Source organism: Egretta garzetta, unplaced genomic scaffold (genome assembly GCF_000687185.1).
Source record: "Egretta garzetta isolate BGI_Z169 unplaced genomic scaffold, ASM68718v1 scaffold313, whole genome shotgun sequence".
Taxonomy (NCBI): Eukaryota; Metazoa; Chordata; class Aves; order Pelecaniformes; family Ardeidae; genus Egretta; species Egretta garzetta.
The window spans coordinates 1,543,441-1,562,889 of NW_009259063.1; the positions used below are offsets into that span (position 1 = coordinate 1,543,441).

Below are 19,449 nucleotides of genomic sequence, written 5' to 3' on the forward strand. Positions count from 1 at the left end.
AGCAGAATAAGCTGATCGGCTTGCAGAAACTGGATTTTCCCCCTCTCAGCAGGCAGTAACATTCCTGGAGCTCTGACTCCGGTTCCCTTGGCTGCCCAGCTGGAGCCTTGGCCGCAGCATCCCCCAGCTCCTCCAGCTTCTCCCCTACATCTCGGCTTTTCTGCACGGGTCACAGCGGTGACAGGACATGGCCTCCTCCTTCCAACCACTCCTCCGGGCTCCTGACAAGCGCTCTGTGCTGCGAATAAATATGCTGGTGGTCAGAGAGCCAGGGGTGGTTGCAGCAGCTTAAATTCCCTGCTGTTGCCCCAGATCGGAGGCGTTTACCTAATTTTTATAGCACGCGTGTGTCTTCTTGCATAGCATGTATTTACCAGGGAGTTAGGGGAGAGTCTTGGGTTTTCCCTGTGAGAATGACTCCCTTTTTAAGTGATATTTCTCAGTTGTTGTGTGTGGTTTGTGGTTGTTCAGAAGCGGGTAAGGTTGTTTCAGAGCAGTAGGTCCTAGCCTGATCATCTTTTCCAAACCTTGTTTCTCTGTTATGAAAGGCATCCCAAATGACAGTGTCTTTTTGGGCTGCTTTGGATTTTTTTCCCCCTCTCACGCCTGCTAAGTCTCTGCCACCTGACTGTGTGTCTACTGGATACGCCTCGTGTTTAGAAAAGACTTGCTAGGCTTCTGGCATTGGCTCCCATACCTTTGGCTAGATACTCTTGGCTTTGCCTAAGAGTATTCTTAAAGCAGATTGTGTTTAACTTCTTTCTTTAATATCAGTTGCTCCTGAGTGTCTGTCATTTCAGAGCTTTATTCTGTGGTCTAGATAAAATAGGCTCATAATCTAGCTATTCTAATTCCAGATTAAAAAAGAAAGTAAAAGAATGCACTTCATAGCCATGGCTAAACCCAAAATCTCAGCCTTTTTTTTTTTTGCCTTTTGAAAGGTGTTGCTGGCTCGGGGTGGGCGCACGTGCTGCGGGAAGCGGGCAGGGAGGGCAGGACAAGCGTGTGCCCTCCCTCCGTAGCTCTGGAGTTACCTGGGTAAAGCATATGTGTCTGCCATGCTTTCTTTTTCCAGTAAACAGCCTTTTTGTTTTGTTTCCAGCAGTCCTATGCACCAGCTCCCCACCCCATGGCTCCTCCCAGCCCCAGCACAAACAGCAGCAACAACAGCAGCAACAACAGCAGCGGAGAGCAGTTGAGTAAAACCAACCTGTACATTCGAGGCCTTCCACCCGGCACCACTGACCAGGACCTTATCAAGCTGTGCCAGCCGTAAGTGCACTTAAAATACCCTGTGTCTTCGGGTAGGAAAATGTCAAAGCCAGCCATCCAGTTTGCACTTAATGTACGTCCACAAAAAGACATCAGAACCATCCTGCACTTGAAGCTTAACTGTTACTTCTTTAGTTTGAACGGCTAATTAATGTCTATTGAAAACTTTCTGGTAATGAGTTTTGGGGGAGAGAGTGGTGAGGGCCTTTGCATTGGCTTCTCTTTATTTTAATCTGGTTTCTTTATTATGTTAAAAGAGGAATTTGCAGGGCAAGAAAACCTGCCTAATGACAGATTTTATAGTTACAATGGTCTGTGAATCATAACCCAGTGCACAACAAAGCATGGGTGTTCCCACCTCAGCCATTTGTCACGTCTTTTGATTGCTGTGTCACACATTGCCGGGCTCAAAGACTGAGAAGTATGAAACCCACTGAAGGTGGCCTTGTAGCAAACATCTAATTAACTGCAGTTCCACGGAAAACTGATGATGTAGAAAATAGTGCCTTTTACCTCCTTGTTTATCTTGAGATTCATGTTTGCAGATTGTACTGATAAATATCAGTTTTACTGTGCTTTATTCCTGTTGAAACTGGAAGGGCAGCAGAAGAGAGCTCTGTGCTCCTCAGGAATCATCAACAGAACTGTTCTCCAAAATCTTGCACTCTCTTAGCCCTCCTCACTCAACTGAATGTAGTGAGTAGAAATGAGAACCTGATTGGATTTCCAAAGTCTTGATTATTTTTGATGACATGTGGGAGGGGAATAATCCAGTTTGAGACTCCAACCAGAGATCACCTGGGTGGAATTTAGGATAATACATTTTTTTGTGTTGAAATAAAAACATGGAGAGATTTGAGAAACGAAAATCCAACCCTGTGATTATACAGAACTGTGATGCTTTTGCCATAGAATAGTCTATGCCAAAAGACAACAGCACCTCTGATATTTTTCATCACAAATCAGCCTTTCAAATAGAGATCAATAAATGAGGATTGGTAAAGTAAGGAACAGTCTAGGGCTGATCTACTGACTTGAATCCAAATGGCTGTTGTTTTGAAGCTTGCAATAGGAGTAACAATTTAATGGGATGTTACAATTTTGTGTCATTCTGCATTTCCTGATTTTCACCAAAAATGCTGAAAGACTTGCCTAAGTATGCTTTACGTGGACGTGGCTGGCCAGGTCTGGAACTAGTGGTCTTATTGAAGCCTTATCTGAACTTTAGCAAAATTATGTGAGCTTGAAGCTCTTCCCTGTGACTTTGTCCTGCTAAAGCCACTAGAGGTAGAGCTGGCTCACTGTTCACTGGAGTATAGCATGCTGGTGATTTTTGATATTTCATGCAAGCTGAATTGCGCGTGTACCTGTCTGACATTTGTACAAACTACATTTATCGACACTTCCCGCTTGTGACAGTCACAGATAAATCCCAGTTCAAGGGCCAGATCCTCTATCGGTATAAATTGACTGGAGTCTGCTGACATTCAAAAAGCTATTTTGCTACACATCTTCCTGCAGTCTGACCCTTTCCAAGTTCAGAAAAATGCTTTCAGCTGAGCAGCTGATCAGGAATGAACTAACTATTCCTAGAGGAGCCTCACAGCTTTGGCGCTTAGTGCGGCAGTCGTGGGGGGAGGCACAAGCTGGCGGTGGTATGAGCGGTGTTGCTTGAATCATGAAGTTCCGAGAGCATGTCCCTACCCCTTGTCTGCATATGGGAAGTGCCCATCGAGTATCTGAGAGCTTCCTTTCGGCACTGTGGCAAAATTTTTAATGCGCTCCACTAAACTTAATTTGGTCTATGATTAGAGGGGTTTGTCTTGCTATCATGGAGTTCCTGTGTGAACAGATGCTCTTTAAGAAAAATGCTGACTTTCATTTTGCTGATTTTTCTATCCTTTGGCTAAATGGAAGTGAGGAGAAACCAGAGTTGTTCGTTTGTTGTTGTTTTTTTTCATAATATTAGAAGTATTTATCAAAGCAAAAGGGAAAGATGATATAGGGAAACTTAAACATCTGAAAATACAAGAATTTGTCATGGCAGCATGTAGGTTTTAAAGTAATATATTGCAAGACACTTTCTTTACCTTTGCAGATGGTTACATAGTAGAGGTGGATAAAGTTCCAAATGTCTTCTCTCTTTTTTCCTTTTTTTTTTTTTCTCCTTACCTCTCCACCCCACCCCACAGTCTGTATAGCAGCAATCTGCTGCTGTGTGAGCAAGACATAAGTTTGTCTCTTCAGAAATGATTGTCTTCTGTAGAGTTTTTTCTCAGCTTACCTGGTTGGGGTCTCATCGCACACTAAAGACTTCATGTGAACAGGTATTCACACAACAGCAAAGGTGCTGGCTCTTAGGCTTCCTGCATTAGAAGTATTAGTGTAATTTGCTACAAGATGTGGGGTGAAAACCTGAACTCCAATCCATAAACCGTATTATTACTATTTTGCAGTACAAGATTTTTGGAGAGCTGCATTAAAGGGAGGTCTTCACCGAAGCTAGTTTATGCCCAGGACACACTGGTTCCCCAAGCCTAGCTGCCAATGTCTAAAATGAGCCCTTCTGAACCGATTTCCTCCACTCTCACATGTGACAAGGCTGCCAGCAGTGCAACTCTCACTTGCGATGTCTGACATTGGGCAGGTCTGAGGAATAATGTTCTAAGCCCACAGTATTTCCCTCTTGGAACTACAGGGAATGCTGGAAATGCTTAGGGCTTTGTACATTTGTCATGGCCCATCCCATTTCCAGGTTTATTCCAGCAAGGAGGCCACCCTCTAGGTGACGTGTAGCATTTTCTATTTAATTTTATTTTACCAGGTGGGTTGTGGAAGAGAAATCTTTTAATCAGAGTTGTCTGATAAAGTGCGGGGGCTATTTTGGTGAATCCTGCCTGCTTTTCTGTATTTCTGCTGTGTGTTTTTAGGTGGTGTGTATTGCACACTAAACAGAAAACAACAGACTGGAGTACCATTGATGCTTGAAGTGCAGAGTCCATTACACGTGATGTCAGACATTTCTGACAAATGTTCCGACACTATCAAACCTTTTATCAATTTAAGAGTAACCTTGTCACTGTAATCTGTCAAACTGTTCATATAACTAAAGGAAAACAAGTCATCATAGGCTGTACAGTAGCTGAGTAAATAAAAAAAAAAAAGACTGGAGTACCATTGATGCTTGAAGTGCAGATTGTATGGTTCTAATCCTCAATATCTGGTTTAATGGGTGTCCAGCAAAGTTGCATCAAATTCTCTTTTGCAGCAGGGAGCTGTTAGGTTGCACTGTAGCTTTTGGGACTTTACAATGACTCTTGTTAAAGGTTACATTGAAAAAGAGTGACTAGGAATGTTCAACAAGCAAGAATATGTTGTTCTTTTATGTATATATCTTCTGGATTTTCATAAACACTGAGTAAACGAACCTTTCTTGAGGTTTCCAAAAAAGAGGCTTTATATCCATTTGTGATCATATTGATCATCAGAACTTACTAGTTTTAAAATTTTGATTTTTAAATATTTCATGAAAATAATAATAAATACCACATCATTAGCATTGATTTCTCTGAGGTACACTGTCTCTGCTGGTGCAGTGGTACACACTGTTGCACATGTATCTTGCCAGTCAAAATATACTTTTCATCAAAAGGAAAGATAATCAACCTTAAGATGTAAAATTATAGATTATAGACAGTAAAATGTGCATGATGTGTCACTGTACAAGCAAAATATAAATTACTATCTTTGAAATATTCATAATCTGTCACTCTAATTTTCATGCATGGTGATACATTTCATCCAGAAGAACTCCAAAATTCTCTTAAAAACATACACAGATGGCTTAGTCCCCTGTTGGTATACTGGACACATCCCATTCTTACTAACTACATCCCTGTGGAGATAGATTGAAGGAAATCTCACACACATATTAAACATTTGAGCTTTATTACTTTGAAACATTTTTCATTTCAAAAACTCGCAGTCTGTCTCTCAGGATTTTGGCCTTTCTGTCTGTCTTTTCTTATGTGTTTGCACTAAAGAACACTTAGACCTAAAACTTTTTAAAAAGAGAAAATAAATCTCTTCCCCACGCCCCTCCCCAATTTGAGAAGTTGGCTTAAAAAGAACAATGTTTGACTTCAAACAAGCCTTGTGCATTGCACTATTAAGACATTGGCATGTATTCAAAAGTTAATCCCTGTCTACCTTGATTCAGTCATGAATTTTTCATGCCTGGTCTATAGTCTGAAAGAAAGCTACTTCAAACTTCTAGTGTATGATAGTTTAAACTTATATATGTTTTTGTCCTGATTTAGTCCTTCCCCCTTGTGTCTATAAAGTACCTTCAGAAATCTTCTATTTCCATCTGCTTTGTTGTTCTTGTTTGGATTAGCTATCTCATCACCCTTCAACAAGTTTTGACTTCTTTGTGGTCCAGGGTAAAATTAAAGGACTAAATGAAAACAACAATAGTAAAAATATCTATACCTGAGAGGAGCAAGTCTGTATGCTGCTCGGGCACATATAGTTTCTAGATCAATGTTGTGTGCAGGTTACTCGAGATTTTGGGTTAGGGTATTTTTTTTTCTGTTTTTCTTTTCTGGAGGTGTGATGACTGTCTCCTTGACAAGTCATCAAGTGGGAGATTTTAGCCTCTCGTTCCATTCTGAACGTCCTTGGGTTTGTCCCTGTAGAACGTCTGAATAAATATTCAGGCTGCCACTGTTTGGATTCTACTAAAGGGCTAGCCCCAAGGATAATGTAACTGAGGTTATTAATTGAAAATACACACATTACTTGAATCCTGGACTATTTTTGAAATGAACTGTGTTCATTCCTTTTGCCCCCACAGAAAACCGCTGAGTTCATCGAGGTTTCAGAGGGGTTCAAGGTGCCTTTCAGGACAGGGACTCTTGTTAATAGCTGCAACAAGTACAACATTTTCAATTAGCTTTATAGCAAGTTCATGATGGCCATTTCTGCCATGTGTTAAGACAGGAAGAGTTTGAAATTCCTGGCTATTTTTATTTACCTTTTCTTTGGTGAAGATAACAAGAAGTCCGTATTAGATGAGAACTGATGAAGTGAAGGTGTGAGGAAAGCCAGTTCCCTTCCTTTCTTTTTTTTTTTTCCTGCATTAAAATGTTAATTAAAAATAATTACTGTGAACTATAAATAAAATAAAGGTTAACCAAAATAAAATCCCCATAGTGAGTTCAAAACCAAAAAGACCAAAAGAATTACTGGAGTAAATCCTGTGTTCTACCATGAAGTTAGACCAAATTTGTACCCAGTGTAAACTGGTGTTCTTATCCTGGCCCTGGCAAAGACAAAACCCAAACTATCTGTGACTTACACAGCAGAGTGTTAGCCCATGTCTGCTTTTGTATTTTTAAGAAGTAATCTTTGGAGATATAAAGGAATTTACTGCATTCTGTAACCTTGTGTATGTTAAAGCAAGGTGTACTGTGGCTTCAATATTAATTCAAACAGAACCACATAATCTAAGTCTCTCCTGTAATTAATATCAGCTGACACCGTTGCTCTGTGATACGGTGGAGACTGAAAGGGCATGAAGGCGAGAGCACTCATTTGGTGGGATTAGCTCATATAGGAACCATGTGGCATCATATAGAGGAGTTCCTGCTTAAATCTTCGTGGATGTTTTGGTTCAGTGTATCCTGGTAATGTGAGAGCTGTGAATGGCTCTGAAGTCTGCTGAAGAGATCAAATCTTCATGGGAACCAAAGAAATGTCCATGCTTGAGGGGAATAAAAAAAACCCCAACTCCCAAAACCGCTTTATTATTCCAAGTAAAACTGGGAAAGCAAAGTCCCAGGAAGGGTGTACTGTTGGGCCAAGCTCAACAAAGGAGTACTGCTGGACTAAATATGCTGATTCAAAGCAATGAGGGAACTACATGAGTTTGTTCCTCTCATTTGTTAATATGTCTGTTCAAGACCAGGGAAAAATACAGGTTAGCTTAGAGAAATCTGTATTCTTCTCAAGTTCTTTATATCAAGGACTTTTCCTAAAAGTTTATTAAGAGACAAAATAATTTCAGGTTAATACTTTTAAGTCAAAATGCCTTTGATCAGGAACCAAACGGTGAACATTAGGGATGCGTAAAGTAGACATAAAAGCAGAAGAACCTAATGCTGTGAAGGTGATTTTTGATTCTAGCATTGAAGACATCTTCATAGTGATGGTGCTTATTAATGCTGTTAGAAACGTTGTGGGGTTGCTCTCTGGGTCCGAATTGGTACAAGGCAGTGAGCTTGTATTTCATGTGGGCGAGATTTTGGTTTCTGAAATCAGTTGATTTGCAGTTTTGCACTCAGTTATATAAGTATTATAACTTTGCAGTATGTAAATATGGACATAGATGTGCATGGGCTTTTTCTCCTTTACCTGATATAATTAAAGAAAATATTTGTATATTCATTCCTCATTAAAATAATCTCCAAATGTCTTCCATTGTTAAAAAACAAACATTAAAGTTGCCCCAGTAGGCAATGAACCGATCCTTTTCTTACCTCGCCTCTTTCATCAGGGAAAACAAAACTCTAGGTCAGCAAATGCCCACAGCACTACAGAGAGCTCCATCTGGGATGTGAACGTTCCCATTGTCAGGAAGAAAGGCAGAAAAATAATCTGCGTAAAGTAATAAATGAGCACCTGCACTCTTCCCTGTTTTGAATGTGCCCGTCTTTTCACTGGAGTGTGACAGAGTGTCAGTGAGAGTTTCTCATCTCCTTTCAAGTTGGATGAACCTGATTTAATGGAAGATAGGGGAGGAGGCAGCGTTCTCAGACACTGCTGCTGAAAACGTTTCTTCTGATGAATTTTAATTAAAGTCCTTGGGAAAAAAAAACCCAACAAACCCACAACAAAACTGAGAGCTCATAACAGAAATACTGAGTCTTCTGCATAGGGATGTGAAGGGCATGAGTGTAACGGCCACTTGTTTTGCTTACTGTGCAGGAAGGGTGTTGAGTTAGGAAGAGGGCAAATGCACTTAATGAGCTGTTTCTGACCTGTTCTGAGATGTGCATGTTTCCAGTCTTCCTTGTCCTCTTTCTTTCTCCACTTCTCCAGTGTATTTTTTGTGCAGCTAGTCAACCACGGCATCGCCATCAGTCCATGAGGTGATCGTCCCCTTATTGATGTAAGCATTTAAGAGTCTGAAAATAATCATGGCCAAAAACTGTCCAAAGGACAGACAGGCTCTGCGCTGTGCATGTCTTGTTAGACAAATGCCTGGTTTTGTAATGTGGGTGTTGCTCTGTGGAAGGGCCTTCATGACCATGGGACCCTTGACAGTCTGAATTTTCCAGCCCCTCAAGGAGTTCTGTAAAACTCTGATGCTCTATTTCTGCTTTCCAGCGAGGAGGCTGATCGATGTGCTGGTGGTTTGACAAAGCTTCCTTCATTGCTGTCCTTTGAGTCGTGTTTTTATATTTTTAATAGGAATAGCAGCAATGAAAGTTCTGTTTATGTTTGGTTCTTCTGTTTTGAAGCTCATCCACATCTTTTAGACTTGTCTGCATTTTTGGCATGTGTTCTCCTAAATTCTGTGTTGTCAAGTTCAGTGGGTCTTTCTGGTCTGTTGTCCTTTGGGAATTGATGGCAGCAGTAGTAGAGCAGAATGGATGGCTGTATTACATCTGCAGAGAAGGAAGGTAGCAAGTTCTCTGACTGGGATGTGGTTTATACTCCTTAGGAGTCACCAACTTTTGGGAGTGGATGGAGACACGCTGTTCATGTTCTGACATTTGTGTAGCAGAAAAGCTTCTGCAACCTTTTTCTTAGAAGGTATGACGCAGATAATGTTCTGATCTGTTTGAGAAATACATTGTCCTAAAGCTTTGGGGGAAGGGGCAGGCTAACTCTGGTGGCAAAGCTATTGAATATTATCAGCACGAAAACAAAAATGTCATTGTGTTCAGCTGCTAGACTTTCCCATACCGTTCCAAACAAGCATCGACAAGAGCTCTGTGCTATGCGGCATGCAATGTCCTTCATTCCAAGTATTTGGTAACTTCCCGGAATTATTTGTGTGACAAGCACTGCTGCTAGGTTTGTGTTAAAAACTGAAAAGTCTTAAGGTTTTTTTGGTTTTTTTGTTTTTTTTTTTAAAGATGTTTGCTAGAGAAGGAATTTCTTAGAATTTTTGCAACTACGTCAGAGGTTTTATGTCTGCCTTGTTATAAAACAGAGGCAGGAAAGATGGAACATTTTCAGCCTAATTTTTAAAAGATGTTGATCTGACAGAGATCTGAAAAGCTTTTCTCTTTCTTTGGGCATGTATTTTCTGTTTCCCTATCATGAGCTCTAAGGGAAAGGAGAGACCCCTGGATTCTGGTTCTCTTGGAAAGTACCTAGGCACAGCTCTGGGGGCAAACCCAAATAAAATAATGAAGGTAACAGCAATGCAGAAATAAAGGTCCTATTCCAAAATAAGCTCTGTGCCAACAGACATCCAGCCTCACATAAGCTTCATGGAAGCACATCAGTCTGTTCAAATAGCAGTTATTGCAGGATCACAGCCATGTTATTGTTTCAGTGTAATACAGGTAATAAGTGCAGCATTTATGGCTATTACTGCCTGGTGATCACATAAAAAAAAAAAAAGAAAAGCAAGCAGACATGCTTTCCTTACTTCAGCTTCCCAGTTCAGCATTTCCATATACTCCTGGGGTTATAATCCAATTATGGAACTTCAATTATTTTCTGTAATTCACTGATTCAAGAAGAACATTAACTTTTTAGCTTCTTTATAGTAGGGAACTAGTAATTAAACGGGATAAAATAATTCACAAATTCATAGAATTTAAGAGACCAGAAGAGACCAAGGGATGGTTGGGGTTTTTTTGGTTGATTCGGGTCCTTAAATTTCCCTTATTTCCTCCTGGACTGAACATAGCAATTTATTTTGATATAAAGAATATGTTCTAGAAAAGCTCACGCTCTGCATGTGAAGCTATGAAAGCAACAGCAAACCTACCACTGTTGCTAAGGGTTTGTTCCTGTTAACCGCATTCCCCGGTCAGAATTTCTGACCGACTTCCAAATCAGCTTTCTGGTGTTGATTTTTACCTGTTGGTTCTTGGTGTAATCAGATTAAGGACCTTTCAGATTCTTTCCCTCCGTCCTCCTCACAGATGTACTTATGCACTATAATCAAGCCTCTTTTCAGACTTCTTTCTTTAATAATCAAAATAGATGGAGCTGTTTAAGTCTCTGATTATAAGGCAGTTTTCTCCAGCCTGTGGGTAATTTCATCAAGGACTGCAGGGGTCATTTAAATGTTTTTAAACCTAATTATTTCAGGTTAGAAGTAATTTCCTTTTCATGTTTATGGAGGCTTGTTATTATGTATAGTTTATGTAGCCATATCTGTTTGTGTGTGTCCTGAAGTGGATGAAGTGTATCACTGGAACATTGATGTTCTTGAGCAGGAGAAACGGTGCTCAAAAGCTGCCGTGGTGTCCTAGCAGGGGTGTGAGGAGGTGTGATCTGTGCTCTGTGGGGATCACAGTACACTGGCACTATGTCAGAAGCAGAAGCTCATCTCTCCACCTCTGAGGTTTTGATTACCTTTAATTGTAAATCAGATGTCTGTCCATCCTCAGCTCTGAGTAACAAAAGCCCATATGGTGAGAAAAGTGCAGCACCCTTGAAGCTTTATTTTTAAAAGTAAGGAATTTGGATCTAAGCCATGCCTAACTGAATTTTGTAGAACTTAATTTCTCTACTCGTCTTTAATGTTTCTTGTCTCCTCTGCTTTACTTAAATCAACGCCAAATTTAGGATTGTCAATGGACTGGAGTATGGCTATGAAGTTTTTTTTTAATTACTCTACAATAATTTAGCACAAATATTTCAATATAGAGTTTATTAAGTGCCTTACAAACTGCATAACAAATTAATTCCTATCACATCTACAAATATACAGCCAGTTCAAGGAGCTGAAGGATTCATATAGGGAAATCTCTTGACTCTCAGAATAAAATGAACTCAAAGCAGTTGCTTCTAAATGGGAAAGAAAACTGATGGCTGCAGTGGAAGAAAATGGAATATGACCAAGTCATTGGTGGGGTTTAAATCGAAGCAGGGCAGTATATTCATGCCATGATTTTGCTCGTTGCCTAACATAAGAATTGAACTAAAGACGTGATTGATTGCAGGTCTTACAGACATGGGAGACAGGCTATAATGATATAGCCATTAAATACTGTCAGCACTTTTAAGACTTCTGGTGGTTTCATCTCTATTTTCAGCAAGTGGTAAGAAAAAACCTGGCTTCGTTGTAACATAGATTTGCAATTGTTAGTTCCTGTTAGGTTTCTGCATTCGTTTATTGGTTCTTACTACGCTTAGATGTAGAGAAACAAGAATTTATCTTAATCAACTGCATCGCTTGTCCCTGCCAGTGCTGGTCCCATGGTACGCTGGGGACACGGGGCTGCTGTTAGCAGCTGTGTCTCCCACTGGTGCTGGGTAAATACAGCTCTACCAGCCAGTGTACGAGGCGTTTCGTGGTGAGGCAGAGGTGGGTCAGAGTGGCAAGAAGAGTGACTAGAACACATTGCAACTCCTTGGAAGATACTGTCTATCAGTACAGTTTAGTGTGTACTGTGCCAACTACATGGAACAGACTTATATTCCTTGTCCTCCCTCATTCCTTTTCCCATTTCCCCCCTACCCTGTTTTCTTCCCTAATGCAATCCTCCTCTAAGGAGGGATATTTCTGCGCAGTAGTCAGGCTCGTCGTTTGCTTAGTAGGTGCTGGTTAGCAGTGCAAGGATATTGATGAGAAAGCTTGCGTTAAATCTCCCTTTGGAGGCTGCCCTAGAATTGTTACCGCTCACATACATGTGGCATTTTAATCTCTCCGCAAAGACTCCTGAAAGGGATTTTTAAAGGACTGCACCACTAGTTAGTAGCTGTCACCAGTGTGTGAGGCACGCTCTCAGTGGAGAATTTAGCAGCCCTCCGTTGCACCTGGAGTCTAAGTGTCGCCAAGTAAATACATCTCTATCTTTTCAGACTGCCAAGTCACGGCAGCACCGCATAGGACTCGGGATGTTGAGCTCGTGAGAGGGATCTCGGCACTGGCAGCGGATTCCCAGGGCTGGGTGCTTTTTTCGGCCAAGGGAACCTGCTGCGGCAGGCCGTCTGGTGGGGACGTCGAGGCGAGTTCGACATGCTGAGGGCTCGCGGGGTTCAGGCCGTGTGCCAGCAGTAAAGTGCTCATCGCCTCCTAACGAGGTAGCCCTCCAGTCCTGCTATCAGGAGGTCTGCAGCTGGTCTGCTTAATGGTATTTAGTAACAGTATGTGCAGTAAAGCATGCTCTCCTATTACACAGAAATCCACTAATGCTGGCATCAAGAGCGGCGGGTAATTCAATCACACCCACAAAAATGATATTAACATAACATTAAAGAGCTGTGTAGACTAGCAAAAGACAGGAAATTATGGAGTTCAGGCTTGAAACTTTATCCTTAACTCACCCATATTGTGCCGAGGTATTTGGAAATTTCCATAGAGTGTGTGATTTTTATGGAACCTACAGTGGGGTGGATTGTCCTGTTTGTCTGCGGAGGATTTCCTCAGCTAACATCAGCCAGCATTAGTGAGAATTATATAAAGAAATCCTGGCACAGTTTACAGAGCGTAGCTGGACAATGTGAGCTTTAAATATGAATTTCTTGGCTTGGGCAGTTTACCCATCCCAGCATTTCTGAAGTGCAGCATCAGGCATTAGCTGTATTGACTTTTTTCAGACCAAGTTGCAGTTCAGTAGCTAAGCCCTGCTCCCAATTTCAGAACTAATTTTTTTAGGGTTGTTTGGGTTTTTTTTTGTTGTTGTTGTTTTTTTTTTTATGTTCAGCAGTCACTAAAAAGATTTTGGTTTAAGTTTAACTTTTGATTTAAAGACACTGCTTCTGTTGACTTTGAGGTAAAGGCACTGGAACTAAGCTGAATTATACTGGAGAAAAAAAGAAAAGCCCTCTGCCCGTCTTGGGGCCTTATTAGTATTTTTCCTCATTTTTGGTCCTACTGAAACTAGTAATGCAACTGAGTAAGCGAGATTAGCTTCATCACATAAAAATCCTTGGTTGGAAATGGAGGAAGAGAAGGTGTTGACTATCCCATCTTCTTCCTTGTGGCTTCCAGTCCTCCATTCCCTGTACCAGCAGGGAAAAAGGGGAAGTTCTTGCAAGGACCCTATGTATCAAGGAGGAGCAAGGAGTCAATTTACAGTCTATCCACAAAATGTTTATAGAGAAGGCTTAAGCTCTTTTGTCAGCACAATCGGTTTATTTTGCCTATTGGCATCAGAGCCAAGCCAGAGCTAAAGAAAGAATTGTCTGTCACTCCAAGGATGGGACTTCACTGCAGTCAAACGTGAGACTGCAGATCTCCCAGAGACGGTGAAGCCAGCAGGTACGCTGCTTGCAGAGCAGTTAAAACTGCAAAAAGTACAGCACCCAGATATTTTCTCACATCTTCAGGCAGGTCTTGCAGGCTGTGCTGAAATGTATTCTGCCCTTGGATACTCTGATACCAGTGCCCAAGTAAAGCCAACAAGAGCTCAAGTCACATCTGATTTACAGGGCATTCCCACGTGGCTCTGGAAGAGAGGGAACTATGTGATGGTCATTATTTGGGGGAGATTTAAAAAATTTGATTTAGTGCAGTGGAAGTAAAGAGTGATAGAAACCAGCAAGAATTACTTTACTCTCATAATAGCTAATTTGGAGATTTTGTATGGTATTTTCTGGAGCTGATGAACTCTTGGTACGGTTAAGCTCTGAGGTTGTTCTGATTTTCCCCCGTGCTAAGGAGCTGGGGAGGAGTGCCACCATGTCTGTCTCTGTGGTGAACAGGATGGTCATTAATGACCACGCACAGAACAGTAGGATGGCTGTATCCTAGGGGAAATCAATTTTCTGCAGAGAGCTGGGCTTGTAAAGAGTAGAAAATTTCCACTGAAGGGGGAGGGGGAGAAGGGGAGACAAAATTGGCAGAGCAGGGATTAAAAAATACAAAGGCTTCAAAACTGAGGGAAGACTCAAAAGGCTTTCTGTTCAAGGTGGATTCTTTTTTTTTTTTTTCTTCTGTCAAAATTGAGCAGGTCTTGAACATGCTAATCTTAGAGATGGGAGAGAGAATGGCCTTCTGGAGAAGCTGTGGGATGGGGGACATGGGAAGGCTGAGGAGAAAACTGCCTGGGGTTTAGACCAATGGTGATTCTTTTCTAAAGTGCATTAGACAGGATACAAACATGTAAAACATGTAAAAGCGTCCTTTTAGACAGGATACAAACATGCAGAACTGAGTCACTCCTGTGCATTTAACTTCCCGAAGGAGCATAGGTATTGCGGATGCTTTTGCGTTTGAGAGCCATGCAGTGGAACCTGGGGTGAGGTGAAAGCTAGCTGAGGTAGCTCCATGCTCTCCTGCAGAACAGGCATGGCTGTGGCCTGGACAGGTCCTTGTGTTCCTCACCATGTACGGGCATAGTTGGGAATTCAGACCAGGGGCATTTTCTTCTGCCGTTCTCCACTCTTACGCGTTTGTGTCTCTTCTCAGAATCAGTGTTTCACTGCAGCACTGTGTGTCTCTCTCAACTTTGGGTGGCCCAGCGGCTATGAAAGCCCTCCCCCATACTGTAATGGTTTGCTTCCCTCTCTTCTTCTTTGCTGATTTCCTGCTGCTTAAACCTTGCTTCTCCACGCGTGCTCCAGACAGGCTGGAGAAAGCTTGTTTTCCTTAGGATGCTGTCGTTTTACTCTCATAACAGACTTTGAAAAAAATATTTCACAGAGGAGATAAGGGAACTAAACTGTAACTGGTGTTAAATAACATCATTCAGATAACAGCTCTAATAAGAGTAAATTTGCTTAGACTTCGTAAGTATGTTTGTATGTTTATGTTTATCTTAAAAATGTAAGCAGACATAAATCTTTAAATCTCAAACAAGAGGATGATTCTTTTCTGACTCTGCTCAATATTAAAGGCTAAACCAGAGATAAGATAACATTCCCATAAACATGGAAGCTTGAACAAAGGAGCTGTTGTTCTGAGAATGTGGGAATCAAAAAGAAACTGAAGCCTGAACTTAGGAAATTGTCTCTTACAAAATGAAATGTTGCATGTAGAGTAACATTTAATGGCGCTCAGAAATTGCATAATGGGAAATCCATAGGTCTTTCTCTTGATCTCGGTGGTCTCTGGAGCAAGCCCAAAGAAAGCGAAGGGCAGAGGCATTTGGGAAATGAATAGCTGGAGCGGACCTTTTTTTTGGCTTTGGCTTTGTATTCAAGATGTTGGTCTTTTGAGAACTTCCTTGCTTAAACAGCAGAAAGGGGAAGGGTTGGAAACTCCCACATGGTCTGAGTAAGTGGAAAGGGTGCAAATGCAGTTGATGAATAAGATGTTTCAGGGATGTATAAATACACGGCCTGATACTGTGAGTGCTTGGTTTATGAGAGTTGCCATTAGGTGCATTCAGGACTGTCCGGAGAACGGAATCAGTTGTTCCTAGTTGTAAATATTTTCAGACTATAGCTCTGTTCCTTGTTAGAGTATGTGTTTGTTTGACTCCATGAAGACTGACTCTGTCCTTTTTCCATTGGTTTTGTGCTTTCATGGCTTTTGATGGGGCGTTCATAAAGCAGTCTGCTTGCTGCTAGATGTGATCATTGTAAATTTTGTGTTACTTAAACCCAGCACATTTGGCATATTATATTTTGGCTGCTGGAATATAATCTATCCTTACAGGATATACTTGCCATTTATATGTATGATAGTGGTAGTAAAGTGAGGGGTGTCAGTACTGGGGTTTTCATGAATCTTGAAATCTAGGTCTTTTTATAAAGTGGGGAATAGAACACAGAGTGGATTTGGGGGGGTTTTGGTTGTTTGGGTTTTTGGTTTTTGTTTTGTTGTTTTGTTTTTTGTTGTTGTTTTTTTTCTCCTTTGCAAGGCTGTTTTCTGGGTCCCAAAACATGCAACTGCCAAGCAGTGGTTTTTTTCCCTAGCTGAGGATGTTTGCTAATATTTGATGAAGATGTTGCCCTTGGTGTCGCCAACCCTCAGAAGTTCATTGCAAGGTTCACAGTATTTGTTTCTTAAACCCTTAGATCCTGAGGCATGTGATAAGCTGGGAATCTCAGCCTTCAATTTTTTAAAAAATGTAGGATACTCTCCTTCATGACTGTAAAGGGAGGCATGAAAATACAACCTGAGTCTGTTACTAAGGCTCAAAATATGTAAGGAAAATGAAAGGATCTCTCAAACATATTTATTTTCTAGTTATTTTTTAATACCAAAAGTTAATTTCATAACTTTTTGGTGTCTTTAGTGAGCAATGGGAATTGTCAGTACTGTACTCCTTGGCCCACTAAAGGAAGAATTGTGGGTTTATCCCAGTGAATCACAGTTCTCTGTCTCTCTCAAAGTATGCCAAATACTCAGAATGAGGTCTCGTTTTTTCCACTGGTTTGAGGATCGTATCATATTTAATTCGTTTATTTGAAGGCACCTGAAGCCAGCAATGTACAAAAGACTCTGCTTGAGGGCCCCCAAACTATTGAAGCTAATTTGCTTCCAAATCCAGTGTTACTGATCAGATTTCAAGATGCACTCACTGTGTTTTCCAGTGAGTCTTTTGCTCCTGGGGTAAAATTTCTCAGCAGAAACAAAGTATTTAAATTCTTGCACCTTCCTCCGGATCTGCCAATGTGTATTTCGGAAAGGATGGGTTACACAGTACATTTTTTTCATAGTTCTCCATCCAGGGTTTTGCTTGGTAAGACCAACCATGTGTCCTCTTAAGGACAGAAGATCCTCAGTATATAGAGTGTATTTATTTAGGGAATCCCATGGCTTATCTTACCCCTTCCTGGTCCATGTTGGCTGTTTCTGGGTGCAAGCTGAACCACAGCAGAGCACAGCGATTGCCAGTGTTGGCTTTTCTTCTGTAGGAGACTCATGGCTGAGGTGTCCCAGGTGAGAGCAGCTGGCACAAAGCCTGAGTGAGGAGTTTTTGGTTGACTAAGATTTTGTTTGTCTTGGGCTCATTGGTTCTCAGAAGTACTGACTGGCAAGCAGAGAGCTACAAGTCACGCTAGCTATGCCATATTCCCTGCCCCTTGATGTTATCTTAAAGTGTAACTTCAACACTTGAAAGACAGAAAATAATGAGGCAGCTGCTCCGTTGGTGTAAATTGGGGCAGCCCGCTGGACCCAGAAGGAGTGCACCACGTTCCTGGAATCCAAGAGCGTGATCCAAAGTGCAGTTTTTAATAAGCCCTCCCCTCTCCAAAGATATTTACCAGTCTGTATTTAGCAGTCTGACACGGTGAGGCTATGTTCAGTAATGCCCATCTTTCTTTGGACAATAAAGAATGAAGAATTATTTACCCAATAGACAAGGTCTCTAAACTAAATATCTTTTTAACACTGTCAATGTGTTTTGTAACAGGTGACTTCATTTAATGCTATATTGCAGGTTTGTAAAGCATTTTGAAAGCGTAAAAAAGTTAACGCACGATTTGTACATTATCTATCTATATTGCACGCTGGGCAGCTTCACCTAGTTTGACTTTTATTGTTGACAAAGCTATCACTTAAGAGAAGGTTTTGGAGAATACCTGCTTTGGGACCCTGGCCTCAGAGTTGCAGTGAGTTACCAGCAAGAACAGATTTGTCCTCTTAAAACCAATTACTGTAGTAGTTACAGGCCTTGCACTGAGGAAAGCAAAGCACTCGCAGACTGGAAACATGCGCTTGTGTGTCCTGTGTAAGCCTGTTTACTCTTATCGAGGCATAGAGAGGACTTCCCACACCAAACAGGCATATTAATTTTATGAGCCTACAAACAGGCTTTAACCTTGAGAAACGTGGATTGACCTGTTTAGGTTCCACTGGGCTTCTTACATGCCTGAAGTTGTACATGTGCATGAGTATTTAAAAATATTGTGGACAAATAGCTTATCGAATCCATTTCCACACCCTCTCCTGAGGCTGTTTTTATGTTACAGAGTTGCCCAAATAAATGGACTAAAAAAAAAAATGAAAATCCTTGCTTTTAAAAATATACTTGTTGGAGTTAAATAAAATTCAGAGAAACTCAAGACCAGGGGTATTCTGTCCCGGTCCAGGGCAAGCAGCTTGAACTTCTGTCCATGTAATTATAAAAATCCAAATCCATCCTCTTGTTGTTTCTCCTTGAAAATTTGGGGCAGAGAAAAATGTGCTCCTCTGCACCACTTTTATCAAAGTTCGCCTTTTGGAAAATGAATACAACTGTGACATTCTAGCACTGGAAATAAAAGGATTAAAATAAATATATTGAAGAAAAAGAAGCAATTCTGTGATGTAGTTCCTGAAATACGTATTTTGCAATGTAGAAATCCTAAGCAACAGTTGCTCTCAAAGCTACATTGTTTCCAAAGATACCCCAAGTACCTGGATTTTTCTAATTTGTAAATAATGAAATGGGAGCTCTGTGAACTCAAGAAGTCTCACTCACACATTTGATTCAAATGGCCTCTGTGTGAACTCTATAAAATGCTTTAGCTTTAAATTATCAGTTTGAGTTCATGGTCCCTGGTGGCAGCTGGAGTTCTTGCTTTTTTCTTCAATTCCTTTTCTTTTCTTGGCTATTATAGGAGAGGAACCATCTGATTGAGACATATATATATATATATGTATGTGTATGTTTTACAATATGTTGCAGTCATTGAATTCTTTTAAGAGTAAATTGTTTTAGCGAAATGTCAGAAAATCTGCACAAACCGAATGCTCAGAGTTCCCTTGAATAATGAGGCTATTGTTAAGTGATTGAATACTTTAGAGATTAATATCATGGTATGCTGGCATGCTGGTTCCTACCAACTGTAATTTAACAATGAATCCTCCGTAAGTAAGCACGACTGTGAATGAGAATACAAGACAGCACAGTATGCAAGAACAGACAAAGTAAATAAATTCTACGCACAGGAATTATAGGTTGAGGGGGTTTATTTCCACAATATCTGAGGTAATTGGATTATTGGATAGAGGAGATTCTCCAAATTTGAGGATCTGATTAATTTTTCTTCCAATCCTGATGAGCAATGTCTTTATAGTAGAAAAGGTAGGTTTTGGAATTTTTT

At 40.9% G+C, this 19,449-nt stretch overlaps 1 protein-coding gene across 1 annotated transcript in view; it reads left to right on the top strand.

The window, feature by feature from the left end:
- Positions 1-1,108: 1,108 nt before the first annotated feature.
- The window catches only part of RBMS3 (RNA binding motif single stranded interacting protein 3), a 348,682-nt gene continuing 330,341 nt past the window's right edge, over positions 1,109-19,449 (top strand). The window contains exon 1 of the mRNA XM_035890699.1: positions 1,109-1,272. Coding sequence (XP_035746592.1) covers positions 1,130-1,272 — 143 coding nt within the window. The 5' untranslated portion in view covers positions 1,109-1,129. The remainder of the gene's footprint in view (positions 1,273-19,449) is intronic.